This window comes from Bos mutus, chromosome 3 (genome assembly GCF_027580195.1).
Source record: "Bos mutus isolate GX-2022 chromosome 3, NWIPB_WYAK_1.1, whole genome shotgun sequence".
Classification (NCBI taxonomy): Eukaryota; Metazoa; Chordata; class Mammalia; order Artiodactyla; family Bovidae; genus Bos; species Bos mutus.
Window position 1 is genome coordinate 10,931,475 of NC_091619.1, and position 14,359 is coordinate 10,945,833.

Genomic DNA, 14,359 nt, shown 5'->3' on the forward strand with positions numbered 1-14,359 from the left:
CTTCAAATTATAGGGAGTAATTCTGACATTGAATTCTCTCCACAAAATGACTAGTATCAGACCATCTGCAATTAACTGTTAATAAATGCCTCAGGCTTTTTTGGCAGTGGTTGTAAGCTTAGCCTAAGGCACTGACTTCTATTCACACAGAATTCTAGAATCAAAACAATTGATTATATTGACTGAATCAATACAATCAATACAATTCTAGAATTGTATTGCTAGAAAGGATTTCAGAGGTCATCTAATCCATAATCCATTTCATATTTTCAAGAACCTAAGGTTCAGAGAGCTTAAGAATCTTACCCAAAACCACACAGCTGACTAATAATGAAACCAGGAGTAGAACCTGGGTCTACTCACCCGTATTCTTGTCTCTTTCCCAATCTCACTCCACCTCAAGCTTTGCTTATTCTAAATTTAGAAATGTTAGAAATGTGAAGCATTTCTAGTCTTTGCAATGAGCAATGCAGAAATCCGTGTTTGTGGCGTTATTGCTCTACCTACATAACTCAAGTATAATTTTTGGATAGGAGGTGGTTAACAATTCAACACCTTTTAAAGTTGTGACCAGAAAATGATTACTGAATACATAACACAGTATGAGCTAATTAAAAGGTATTCACTGTGCGCTACAAACTACTAAAAGTAATAATAAAAATGATTGTGAAGCACTCTGTCTTTGCAAAGTGCTATAGTGATCCAACTCCCTAGTCTTAGAGTGAACAGATGCAAAGGTATTATTAGTAATATAACATGCTCAACTTAACATGAGATGAAAAGCTGAAGACAGGTAGATTTGACTCCAAAATAACATAGAGGAGGGTGGGATTTATTGGAAGAAGGAAATTGAGTTTCTTGGTGCCCAGTGTGATTTCCTGAGCTCACTGTGCTCCATCCATCAGGCCAGCACAGATACCACAGATGCAAAGGTATCAAAATGGCTAGTTTCCTTAACCAAAAAAGCCCAGGAGGTCCGAGGCTGACCGCAGGGGCACACAGCTTGATAGGCCTTAGATGGTCAGAGCTCTGCCCTTTCCTCCATGGTCAGCCCGCTCTCAGTGCGAGGGGCTTGAGCATGGGGCATTTCCCAGAGCGAACTCAGAGGCACTATCCCCCTGTGAACGAAAACCGGCAGACTCGAATAGCAGCAGCTGGCTCTGGAGAAAAATGCCGTCACTGTCTCCTGACCGGCTTTCAAGGGCTGCCATTCTTTTTTTCCAGAGCTGAGCCGATTTTCGGCGACGCCCACTGTCCCGCGGGCCCCCAGTGCCTCCCGTCCGCCGGCCCCGTCCCCGCCCTCACGCGCACCAGCTTAGCGCGTTTACCGCCGCCCGGGTGCACCGACTACAATGCGCCAGGCGAGCTGACCCAGCTGCCCGGCTCCCGCCCGGGTAACCACGGCAACCGCGGGCTTCAGGAATGCGCACTAATTGAAGGCCCAGTTTCCTCCCACAGTGATGAGCAAGAAGTGAAGCAAAAATAGTGAGGCGGGATACAGGCTTCGACGGAGGAAGGGGGGAGGGGAGGCAGTCACAGCTCGGGCTGGGTGGTTGTGGGTGAGGGAGGGCAATGAGTGCCTTCAAGACTTCGTTTGTTAACAACCCAGGGCAGTGAAGAGCCTAAACGTCCTTCACCCCTCAGAAATCTTCGCACACATTTTTCAGTGAACAAGTAGTACCGCAAACCACGACCTCTTTGCTTGCTTCTAGTAAATGAATGCGGAGAAGGCAATGGCACCCCACTCCAGTACTCTTGCCTGGAAAGCGCCATGGACAGAGGAGCCTGGTGGGCTGCAGTCCATGGGGTCGCTAGAGTCGGACACGACTGAGCGACTTCACTTTCACTTTTCACTTTCATGCATTGGAGAAGGAAATGGCAACCCACTCTAGTGTTCTTGCCTGGAGAATCCCAGGGACGGGGGAGCCTGGTGGGCTGCCGTCTCTGGGGTCGCACAGAGTCGGACACGACTGATGCGACTTAGCAGCAGCAGCAGCAGTAAATGAATGGAGATGTACACAGCCCTGTAAAAGTGAAAGTGTTAGTTGCTCAGTGGTCTCAGACTCTTGGTGACTGCATGGACTGTAGTCCACCAGGCTCCTCCATCCATGGAATTCTCCAGGCAAGAATACTGGAGTGAGTTGTCATTCCCTTCTCCAAGGGATCTTCCCGACCCAGGGTCTCCTGCATTGGCAGGAGCTACCAGGGAAGCTAATTAGGCTCCCTAATTAGAATGCCTGCTAACATCTTGGGGTCAGCAGGTGAAGGTGAGCTGAAACTAATTTGCTCCCAGCTCCTCTGGCTCTTCTGTTCTCTATAATTAAAAAAAAACAACAACAAAAACCAAAAAACATTCCAGGTGATCATCTCTAGAGACGGGGTGATCACCACATCCATAGGCCTGTTGTCTTGATATAAATTATTTAAAGTCTCCCCTTTTCACTTTCAACCTAATTTGGACAAGAAATTATAAGGTTGTCCTATCTAAAGTCTTTCCAAGTCCATCCAGATCCTAATCCAAGTCTTAGGTGTTCCCAAACCCTTCTAGCCTTCATCGAGTGGCCTGTATGACCTAATCCTTGTATGTAGGTCAGGTAGCAAACACTGTGTAATTAACGAGAAACAGGGGCTTTCAACAGCTACCAAAACATAGCAACCAAAAGATTGCATGCTGGGACAGAATACCCTGAAACCCACTAGCAGGAAGATTCCCATGGGGTTGATGAGGGTCACCGCTGCACAGCACTGCACAGATGTCATCGGAAAAAACATGAACCTATTAGTAACAGGATCGCCAATTCAGATGGCTCATTAAAGCCTCTGCTATGGAACAGGCTAAAGGAAAATCGGCTCTCTAGGATGAGTCCCAGAACACAGAATTCCCTTAGAGGGTTCCCTCAGATGAGGGGTGCTACTGCTGCTGCTAAGTCGCTCCAGTCGTGTCCGACTCTGTGCGACCCCATAGATGGCAGCCCACCAGGCTCCCTGGTCCCTGGGATTCTCCAGGCAAGAACGCTGGATGAGGGGTGGCACACTGCAAACTAGACGTGGGGGATGGCAAAAGTAGAAGGAAACTGACATTTTGTCGTTGCTGTTTAGTCGTTCACTTGTGTCCGACTCTTTGATGACCCCCAGTCCGTAGCTTGCCAGGCTCTTCTGTCCATGGGCTTTCCCAGGCAAGAATACTGGAGTGAATCACCATTTCCTTCTCCAGGCGATCTTCCCAACCCAAGGATCAAACTTCCCAAACCAAGTCTCCTGCATAGCAGGCGGACTCTTTACTGTTGAGCCACCAGGGAAGCCCCGAACTGACGTTTTACTGAGTTTGTGTTCTGTGCTATTTAATCCTCACAATAGGTTTTCCATGTTAACTTTTGTTTTTCCTCCCTCATTTTTACAGATAAGGAAACCATGACTCATCAACATTGAGTTATTAAAGGTTATATGGCTGCATGGAGTCCACATAAATGTGACCCCCCCCAAAGCCCACGCTCTTCACAGTGGACCTTATCCAGTATCCAGATTGACCTTTGATCAAGATCAGGGTTTTGCAACCTTGGCACTATTCACATGTGGGGACAGATAATCCTTTGTTGGAGGTGGGAGGGCTGTTCTGTGCATTGTGGGATATTCAGCAGTCTCCTTGGCTTCTACCTGCTAGATGCCATAGTATCCCACAAGCTGTGACAACCAAAGTGTTTCCAAATATTGCCAAATATCTTCTGGGGGGCAAAAGTGGCCCCTCTTGTGAATCAGTAGCCTAGATATTTAATATCAATACACTTTTTAACTTTTCTTATATTATTCTCTCATTGCCTCAGAAATATAATACTTATCTTTATCAAAAGATGGTAATTTATATAGGGACAGAACAGTGCCTTTTATTTATTTTGTATCCTCCCTGTGTTAGGGACATAGTATGCAAACAAGACTGGTTAAAAGTTAAATCATAATGCAAATACAAGTCACACTTGAAGCAAAACTGACTCCATTCCATGATGCCCATCAAAGAACAAGGCTGTGATTATGCAGGAGAGAGGCGTGAAGGCTATCAGAGGCTTCTTGCAAAGAGTGAAAGGCATGATCCTCAGTCATTGGAGCAACCACAAACCCCACTCCACTCCTCAGATGGTAGAAGGCTCACTGACAGCCATTAAACAGAATCAACTTCTTATTGATGCCTGGCTGATTTTTCTGCCTCTTCCTTCTTCCCCACTCCTTCAACACATTACTCTGGTTCTTCTCAAAACCAAGATCAACAGAGGCATGTAGGTAAGCTCAGGGCAGAGTAGGCCAGAATTAGGAGAAAGGGCAGGGAGTAAAGCCAGTGGGTCTGGGGCCTAAAAAGCTCTCTCCCGATATTAGTTCTGTGTCTCCGCTTTCATGGCAGCCTGTGCAGTTATTTCGACTCTTCTGGAAATCTGAAGATGGATAGGATAGGTCCACCTTCCAAGAGGAATCAACTCCACTTTAAGTCTTTCATTTGAAACCAAGATAGCTGTAATATAATCGAGTCTACAAATGAAAATGTAGGAACAGCCCAAATGGAAGATGTTCCAAAGGAGTAACCTCAGATTTATGGCTAGAGTGTGGCTGTAATTAATTCCTTCTCTCCTTTTGGCCAGGAGTAAACTTTTCTTCTCCTCCAATTCTTTTCTCCTCTTCCTCTGTTTGTAAATCTTAGAGAGAAACAGCAGCAGCCACTCTCAGAGATCAAAGTTTTAGCAGGCAACAAAGACCTCTGAGGAGTCTGTTGCCATGGGAACTCTCTGAGCTGAAGCCCTTCTAATCGGCAAATCTCCTTGGTTAGCAGCAGGGGCTGGAAGCCAGGAAGAGAAGGGGGAGGGGGAGTCTTGGCAACAAGTAATCTTTCTAAATAGCCAGAACTAATGGGAGGGGGGTGGGTAGTACAACAGGATTCAAATTGAGGCAGCGCTGACAGAGGGGTGTGTGCCTGAATATTTCTGCACAGCCATAGAAACAGATTCCTATCAAAAATCCCTAAAGTGGATCACTAGTTCAGAGATGTCCCTCCCTAGAATTCCCTGATTTCTCATTATGTTCTTAATGGCTTTTTAATGCTAGTAGGCCAAAAAGTTGATTTTAGACCAGAATAACAATTTCAGAGTCTTTTCCAATGAGTCAACTCTTCACATGAGGTGGCCAAAGTACTGGAGTTTCAGCTTTAGCATCAGTCCTTCCAAAGAAATCCCAGGGCTGATCTCCTTCAGAATGGACTGAGTGGATCTCCTTGCAGTCCAAGGGACTCTCAGGAATCTTCTCCAGCACCACAGTTCAAAAGCATCAATTCTTTGGCACTCAGCTTTCTTCACAGTCCAACTCTCACATCCATACAGGACCACTGGAAAAACCATAGCTTTGACTAAACAGACCTTTGTTGGAAAAGTAATGTCTCTGCTTTTGAATATGCTATCTAGGTTGGTCATAACTTTTCTTCCAAGGAGTAAGCGTCTTTTAATTTCATGGCTGCAGTCACCATCTGCAGTGATTTGGGAGCCCAAAAAAATAGTCTGTTTCCACTGTTTCCCCATCTATTTCCCATGAAGCGATGGGACCAGATGCCATGATCTTCGTTTTCTGAATGTTGAGTTTTAAGCCAACTTTTTCACTCTCCTCTTTCACCTTCATCAAGAGGCTTTTTAGTTCCTCTTCACTTTCTGCCATAAGGGATTGGGGCAGGAGGAGAAGGGGACAACAGAGGATGAGATGGCTGGATGGCATCACCGACTCGATGGACCTGAGTCTGAGTGAACTCCGGGAGTTGGTGATGGACAGGGAGGCCTGGCATGCTGTGATTCATGGAGTCGCAAAGAGTCGGACACGACTGTGCGACTGAACTGAACTGAACTGAACAATTTCAGGCACAGTATTGTGAATAATTTGATTTTTAAAAAATTTAATGCATGCCTGTTTCTCCACCTCTTGTCAAGGTAATATAAATCAGGATAAATCACAGGAGGAGATGGAAGGAAAAATAGAAGCATGACAGGAAAACATAGGTAATTCTGCTGCATTACCTTCACAGGGAAGAAGCAATTCCAACTTAGTGCCTACTCACAAGGACCTGCTGGGAGCAAGCCTATTTCTGGCCTCCTGGAATAGCATTGCATTTGGCCTAAAAAGAAGCAGAAATTGATGAATTCCACAAAATATTAACAGTGTGTGTTTTTGCCTGCCTGGCATTCTTTTCTTCTTCATTTGGAAACAAATGTCCAATTTCTCTTTATGAAGCTACTCCCTTTCCCTTCAATTCATATGGTTCATTTGGGGCTGGTGGAACCCTATGTTCCTCTCAGAATGCACAGCCCACCCCCAACAATAGGACTTTTGCCACACTATGGAGAGAGGCAGTTTATCCTCCTGAGATCAAAGGTGTTAAAGATCTGCTAGGGGTCACATTTGGAGACAGCGTGCTGGAGAATGAATCTAACACAGAGGAGATGGCGATATTTAAAACATAATCTGAACACTGGAACTCAACCATGCTTGAAGTTAGGAATACCCCTGGACTTACTGGTTACAGTAAAGAGTCTGCCTGCAGTGCTGGAGACCCCGGTTTGATCCCTGGGTCAGGAAGATCCCGTGGAGAAGGAAACAGCAACCCACTCCAGTATTCTTGCCTGGAGAATCTCATGGATGGAAGAGCCTGGCAGGCTACAGTCCACGGGGTCGCAAAGAGTCGGACACGACTGAGCAACTTCACTTTCACTTTACTGGTTACCTAAGCCAAAAAGTTCCCCTAAGCCAGTTTGAGAATCTGTCCCTTGCAATTAAAAGAGTTCTGAAGAACACAATAGTTAGCTCTGAGTGGTGAATTTTTTAAAAGAGATTTTCTTCTCGTGTTTTCTGTTTTGTTTGGTTTTTATAATAAAGAGGTATCACTTTTCCTAAAATAGAAGCAGTATTAAACAAAACAGGACAGCAGTATTTGGGCATCCCCTATATAGAGAGTTAATTCTGCAATTTGTGGATATTTTAGATAAAGTCAAAATTATAGAAAGGATGCTAAAGCCATCTTGTTTATCCTGATAACCTGGACAAGAGAACCTGTTCCATGCTGAAACATGCTCATGAAACAGGCTCATGTCGTTATTCTTTTCTCAGTCCAGAGGCACAAGTGTTCATTGCGCCATATTTTTACTGGGGCCCTTTCCCTCCTTTTTTCTTTTGGCCCTTAGAAAACAAGCTATCACATGAGACATCAGAGAGAAGGGGTCAGGCCCTTACCTTGTGCATAGAAAGAAATGAGAACAAGGCGAGCTGCCTTTAGATTTTAAAATAGCAACTTCCCTACTTGAGCCTTCCTGAATGGTGAAGTCCTTTTCCTGCCAGCTGGAGTTGCCCGGGGGAACTTTATTCCTATCCAAACAGTGGCATGGTTCCAGGTTATAAACAGATTGTTCCTGATCCTAGACCTATATCTAATCTCAGGGTGGCAGATTTTCTGGACACTTCCACCTTCTGTAACTGTCTGCTGGCATGGCTCTATGACCCCAAACATCTATCTAAATATTTCTAAGGTACCTGTCACTATCATCTCAGAGCACCCTAAACACCACGAGCATTTCTTCAGAATGACTCTACCTTCTGAATCATCAAAAAGAGATTTAAAAGTGTTCAGTATAGTGTTCGAGTTTAATGGTGAATCAGTGGTTATCCTCACATTTCTCTAAATCACATCTTTGGATATTTCTGAACCTCTGAAAGAAGCATCAGCTGCAATTCATAGATAGTTCAGATGTATGGGGAAAAGAAGGTAGGTCATACTCAGTGGGGAGGTAAGCAGTATAGACAAGGACAACTATGTCTTTGAAGTGAGGTTAATGATTATAGGCAGTTTCACTGAGAAATGAAATGAAGTACTAAAGCAAATCTGGGCCAAGTAAAAACCATTACCTAAAGCAGCAGTTACATTTTTGAAAACATGATTGATGCCAGGGAGCATTCTATAGCTTCGTAATATAGACAGGTTGTGTGGTATTGTGGCTTCAACCGTACTTCCTGGTGGTTCTATCACTAGGAAAAATTTAAATACCTAGATAAAGAATCATGACCAATGAGATTAAATTATGCTATATCTCACTTGAGACTGTAAACATTTATTGTATTAACACTTCATAAGTCAACAAATACATACTCAGCATTGACTAATATTTAAGAGGTACAAAGTAAATATTAGTTACAGATTCTGCCCATTTGTCATTTAAAAAAACATTCACTTAAACTTCTTTATTCTAGAAACTCTGCAAACCAATGCAAATAGATGAATGAGAACTGGCCCTGGCCATTGAAGAGCTCATGTTCCAGTGCTACTGAGAAGGGTCCAGTGTTGTAAGGGAAATTAAGACAAGTATACACGCAGTACCAGGGTCACCACTCACATGAAGTCAAACTAGAATATAAGACTGAAAAGCTTCTGTCCTTTGGCCCTTTTCACTTTATATAATCTTTTTGGGTGACTCATCTATTCTTTCACGGTTGTGACTATCATTCATGACTCTCAAATCTATTATCTCTAATCCCTGTTTTTCCACTGAATTCCAGACCATATTTCTAATTGTCATCAAGACATCTCACATTCCATGTATTAAGAACCAAATTCATTTTCTGGCCTCTCCAACCTGGTTTCCAATCTGTAGCCTCTCTCTTGGTTGACAGAACAGTTGGCTCCCCAGTTAACTATAAATCACGGTGTCCTTTTGACTCATCCCTGTATCTCAATATCCACCACTTCCCTCTCAGAAATGTTTCCATGCTGTCTGTTCTCAGTTCATTACTCTGGTTCAGAATCTCATGCCCTTTCACCCATGCTGCTGCAGTACCCCATAACCAACCCCTCTGTTCTAGTACTCCTCTCTAATGTATTGTCTACCCTGCTACTACTATTCTGATCCTCAAATCTAATTTCATTCCTCTGTGATGGCTTCTTCACTGGCTCCTCTAAGTCTTCAAATGGAACACAAAGTTCTTAGTCTGACATATAAGACACTTGATAATCTTGCTCCATTAACTTTTCCAACTTTACCTTTGTGCGTATAATGAAAAAACAACAAATTCTCCTTAACTTTGCCTCTGGTTTATCCCTTTAACTAACTCCCTTACTAATTGGTCATCTGAAATTCTACAGTTTTCTATTCCTCACGCTGTGATTATCCTCTAAGAAGAGCTCGTTGCAGTTCCTACAAGCCTCCATCAAGTTTATTCTTATTCTTGTGGAATCAGTTCTTTTAACACTGACCTACCACAAAAGACCACAGTGCATTCCCTCTGGCTTCCTTTTGAGTGAATGCTATCCTGTATGTTCTTGTAACCAACTTGTAACCCTTTTATCTCTGTCATGAGGACTAAATTACCAGGAAGTCATTTTCTCCCTTTATCAGAGTAGTCACATCACTCATATTCATCTACTTTTTAAAACCAATAATTTTAAATTTGAAATAAAGCTCAAAAATAAGTGAGTTGAACACCTTTTACTATAAATACCTGATACAATAACTCAAAAGAAATTTTCCACCTTCTTAAGGACATAGAAATTAATACTCCTAAGAACACTGCATCTTCAGATGCCTCTCCGATTGTTAACAGTTCTTTCTTTATCCTGAGACAGACTTCTTCCCTTTGTAACTTCCACTCCTGGCTCTAGTTTTACCTAGCTACAATGGGTAAGTTTCCAATCCTCCTACACAATTTCACTCCAGATATCTGGAGAGGCTTCCCATGCTCCCTTTCCCAAGACCGAATCCTCCCAGTTCCTCCAACTGTTCCTCATAGTAAGTTCGGTGACCACAAGTGGCTCATGACGGTTGTAGTCAACAAACTGTGGACCATTATCTTCCTACCGAGGTCTTTATCTCCTAGAGGTTGACTTCAGAAACAGGTTGCTCTCTTGGTCTCACATAAAAAGAATACCTCATGAACAGGCCTGCAGGATATAACCACTAAATATTTAGAATTTTAAAAACTGTGACAATATTTTGAAAAATTCCATAATGGGGTGTCAAGCCCAAGAAGATTCAGAATGTTGCATTTGGAAAGTAAATATCGCATTCAGGAAATTCTCCTAGATTTCAAACTAACACCTTTAATTAACTAACACAACCAGTGTTGCCCTAAAAAGTTTACATGGCAAATTTACCGTGCTTTGAACATTTCTAATTAATGCGGGATACAGGCTTCCCCAGTGGCTCAGTGGAAAAGAATCTGCCTGCAATGCAGGAGACGCAGTAGGAGTCACGGGTTTGATCCCTGGGTCGGGAAGATCCCCGGGAGAAGGAAAGGGCAACAGATTGCAGTATTCTTCTCTGGGAAATTTCATGGGCAGAGGAGCCTGGTAGGCTACGGTCCCTGGGGTTGAAAAAGAGTCAGACACAACTTAGCAACTAAACAACAACAATAGCAGAATTATGTGTTTCTCCTCCCTAAGAACTCCACTGTGTATCTGTTTATCTCACAAATGTGCTGCTTCTATCTGATTTGCAGCATCCACATTTGGCCTTTCTGATACCTTTTTAGGATAACACTAATTTTTCTTATCTTTTCTCCCATCATTGCTGACCCTTTTCATCTGAGCCTTCCTTTCACCTCCCTGTTGGTCCTGAGGATAGCATCTTTGCCCAAGTTACTCTGTATGTTTCAATCCAGAGGAATGCCCTTCATATACTTCAGCACATCCTCTAATGACTAGGCTTTCACTCTATTTATTTCCCCACATTTGCAGAACGGGGACCAAATTATTTCAAGTGGTTTTTACCTGGCCTCCTTTTCCTGCACAAGTAATTACTTTGCTGCAAACGGTTGCACTGGTCAAATAACTTGTGTTCACAATCAGCTAATTGCAGGCTCAATGAGCGACTTGTTCCTTCAAACTTAACCATTAGAGTTGTGTTATTAGGCAGACATTTATCTTTTTATTTCCTACAGAGTCACACAGATCCTAAATCTAACTGCCCTGTAGTCTTTTATAATGTCAATATAAACCTTTTACATTTTTATTTCCTTTTGAATGTATGTCATATTTCCCATTCTTTTACAGATCACAGCAGTTTTTCATTGCAGCATGCCAGCCTCCCCTGTCCTTCACTATCTCCCAGGATTTGCTCAAATTCATGTGCTTTGAGTCAGTGATGTTACCTAATCATCTCATCCTCTGCTGCCCCCTTCTCCTCTTGCCTTCAATCTTTCCCAGTATAAGGGTCTCTTGCCATGACTTGGCTCTTCACATCAGGTGGCCAAAGTATTGGAGTTTCAGCTTCAGCATCAGTCCTTCTAATGAATATTCAGGGTCGATTTCCTTTAGGATTGACTGATTTGATCTCCTTTCAGTCCAAGGGGCTCTCAAGAGTTTTCTCCAGCACCACAATTTGAAAGCATCAATTCATTGATTATTATTAAAGGGTTAATACTTAATAAATATTTACCTTAGTCCATTTTGTAAACCGTAAAATTAAGGCAACAGTAAACCTTATTTGCCAATCATGATAGAATAAAACTAAAAATCCTAAGTAGAAAATTCCATTTTCTCCCTGGGCACTGAATTTCTCACAGGGGGTAAAAATTAACCTTTAATTTTATTTGCCTCTAAAAGAAAGCACCTTATTTGTGCCCCCACATTGTTATCACCTGGTTTCTTAGAGGCTACAAAAAAAGTAATTTCTTTTGAAAACGGCTTCAAGGATGTACATTTTATCCTACAGTTAATGTTTCTTTTCTTAATTTCTGCATATTTTATTCCAATTTTCTTGTTCAAGTAACATTTATAGAGCATGAAATATGTGCTCAGTTCTTCAGTTTCATACAAGGAGGTCATCTGCCACTGACATTCTTCTAATCCACCAAAGAGAAAAGTAGCCAAAAGTAATGAGTTTTCATTTATGAGGGAATTAATATTAATAAGGATTAGATTATATTTGCTTTGAGACTAATTCAGGCACTTTTAGCTTTCAAGAAATTTGCCCTCCAATTAAACACTAGTAGGTCTACCCCAGAGCTCTTTTCACTGGGTACCTTTTATTATTAAAAGTGCACAGCCATCTTTCCTTAGGATTGCCTTAAGGGGAGATAATTGAATGGGAAAAGATTCCCAAAGGCCTCAGGAGATCCTAACACACCAGTGAATTCCTGTCTCTACCCTGCTTCAAAGGCATCTGGCATTTTCCTCACTAGTAGCATATGTAAAGAATAAGCAGAAATAATTCAGGGTTAAAGGTACAAGTGGAAAGGAGGAGAAAAAAACTAAGAAAGCAGAAGAAACATTTAGGCAATGCGAAAAAGGGGATCATAGCAGCCAAGAAACAAAATATAACAAATACTCATTAAAGACCATATTCTGAAATCAGTTTGTGCACCAAAGATAAAGCCTGTGTGTGCAACCTACTGATACACGCAGGGAGAAGTGAGAAGAAGGAGCAGTGCAAGCAGTCTAAGATGAAAATATCGCTGAGGACCGTCACCTACCCAGCACCAGTACTTCCACGGAGTCCTCATTCTTGCCCTCCAGGTCATCAGGGGTGGTGATGATACAGTAGTACAGTCCGCTGTCTCCCCACATGAGTTTTCCAATTTGAAGATCTGCATCTGTTATCACAAAGAGAAGGACCTGGTTCTAAATTCTGTCCTTTGAAGAAAACACTGAACAACAGAGGGTGGGTGGAAATGAGGTGCTTCTGGGTGTCTGCAATGTTCTATTTTTCAGCCTAAATGGTGGCTGACGTGATGTTTGCTTTACTGAAAACAAACTAACAAAACAATGATAAAAACTAGCATCCCTAAGGTGAGAGAATTCACACCCAGAAACTGGTCTAGTTGCAGGCTGGTTTCAGGAATAGAACACTTGCTTTCAACCAGGCTTACTGAGGCCTCTGAAAGCCAAGTAAATTCCAGAATTAACCTGGACTCCTGGAAATGAGCTGAGTTCACAGGAAGTGAAAAGTGTTAGTCACTCAGCCGTATCTGACTCTTTGCAACCCCATAGACTGTTAGCCTGCCAGGCTCTTCTGTCCATGGGATTTTCCAGGCAAGAATACTGGAGAGGATTGCCATTTCCTTCTCCAGGGGATCTCCCCAACCCAGAAATGGAAACCGGGTTTCCTGCATTGCAGGCAGAGTCTTTACCATCTGAGCCACCAGGGAAGCCCAAGACGGGTTCACAGGAGTTCTTCAAAATTCCAATAATCAAGTAGGTCATACCAGACTTTGGACCTTTTCTTGTCCAAAGCTTTAGAGACCAGGAGAAAAAGTGGAACGGATGCAAAACTGCCTGGGACTTGGGCCATGAAGTGACCTGGCTTTGCACTTACACACATGCATCCCTTTTCCCAGCAGAGAACTTCTAGGGAAGTTTACTTTCTGAGTTAAGGGCAATAAAGCCTGGTGTCAAGCTGTAAAGTATTTGACTGAGAAAGCTTTCACTAGAACCCATTTCAATTCAGTGCTGATAATACATTTATTATCAGACTAAAAGTCAAGCTCATGAAAGCTTCTTGATGCTATCATCTCCCATAAAATCAAACCCTTGAGAGACTGAAAGGGTGCACAGCTGACACCCTCTTGCACCTGTGAAGAATGAAACCAACCTCCCTCCCATTCCTTAAAAACAGAGGCATTATTACCGTGAACAATCGTGATCTCTCTGCCCCTGTAGAAATCTCCCAGGGTCACAGTCGAGCCCTGTTTAGAAGCCACCACTCGAACAGTCCTCCTGCTGTCTAAGCAATCCAAGTAAGGGTCCCATTCCAGGTTTCTTTTACTGAGAGACTGGGTCCGTGGAGATGACATGCCCAGGGATTCCCCCATGCGATCCTGGCAATAGGACTTGAACTTCCACTGGACGACGGCCGGCTGATGGGAGGATGTAGAGAAGCGGCAGTGGAGCACAGTGGGCTGGAAGAGCATGGCCACCTTCTTCTTGTCGGGCACTGTAACCTGAAGGCCTTCAGCCATGGCTGCAAAACAGAATGAAGATGTCCAAACAGTATCTGTATCCTGGACCTCACCTCACACTACACAGGCACGCCTTTCTGCCTTAGCTCCCTAACCTGTCCCTCACCTTGTTTTTTCCATCACAATGAAGAACATCAATATCTACCTGGTCGCCCTGTCCAGAATCTGCTCTCATTCCTAATACCCAGTTGGTCACAAAGTCATGTCAACGTGACCTCTTAACATCTTTAATATTTCCATCCCCCTCTTTAACCCCACTACCAGTGCTTCCGTGTATGTTCTTCTCATTTTTTGCCTATAATTTTGCAATAATCTCTTGTCTGGTCTCTCCACCTGCAGTTGCCCACATGTATCCATCCTCCTTGCTATAATTTCAGGTTATCTTTTTAAATCTGACTGT

The 14,359-nt window shown here is 43.1% G+C and overlaps 1 protein-coding gene and 1 long non-coding RNA gene across 8 annotated transcripts in view; one reads left to right on the top strand and one right to left on the bottom strand.

The window, feature by feature from the left end:
- Nucleotides 1-14,359, top strand: part of LOC138986828 (uncharacterized) — a 124,393-nt gene that overhangs the window by 93,746 nt on the left and 16,288 nt on the right. Inside the window, exon 5 of one of the 2 annotated variants that reach the window (XR_011463457.1) lies at nucleotides 3,401-6,126. The exons of the other annotated variant lie outside the window; for it this stretch is intronic. This is a non-coding gene — a long non-coding RNA (uncharacterized lncRNA). Of the gene's footprint in view, nucleotides 1-3,400; nucleotides 6,127-14,359 lie in introns of those variants that run through there. 2 annotated transcript variants of the gene reach the window in all.
- The window catches only part of ILDR2 (immunoglobulin like domain containing receptor 2), a 72,181-nt gene that overhangs the window by 36,590 nt on the left and 21,232 nt on the right, over nucleotides 1-14,359 (bottom strand). For all 6 annotated transcript variants that reach the window (XR_011463450.1, XM_070366736.1, XM_070366737.1 and 3 more), the window contains exons 2-3: nucleotides 13,629-13,961; nucleotides 12,475-12,594 (exon numbers count right to left, since the gene is read on the bottom strand). Coding sequence is in view for 5 of the 6 variants with exons in the window: in XM_070366736.1 (XP_070222837.1) it covers nucleotides 12,475-12,594; nucleotides 13,629-13,961 (453 nt within the window). In the remaining variant the exon portion in view is untranslated. The remainder of the gene's footprint in view (nucleotides 1-12,474; nucleotides 12,595-13,628; nucleotides 13,962-14,359) is intronic.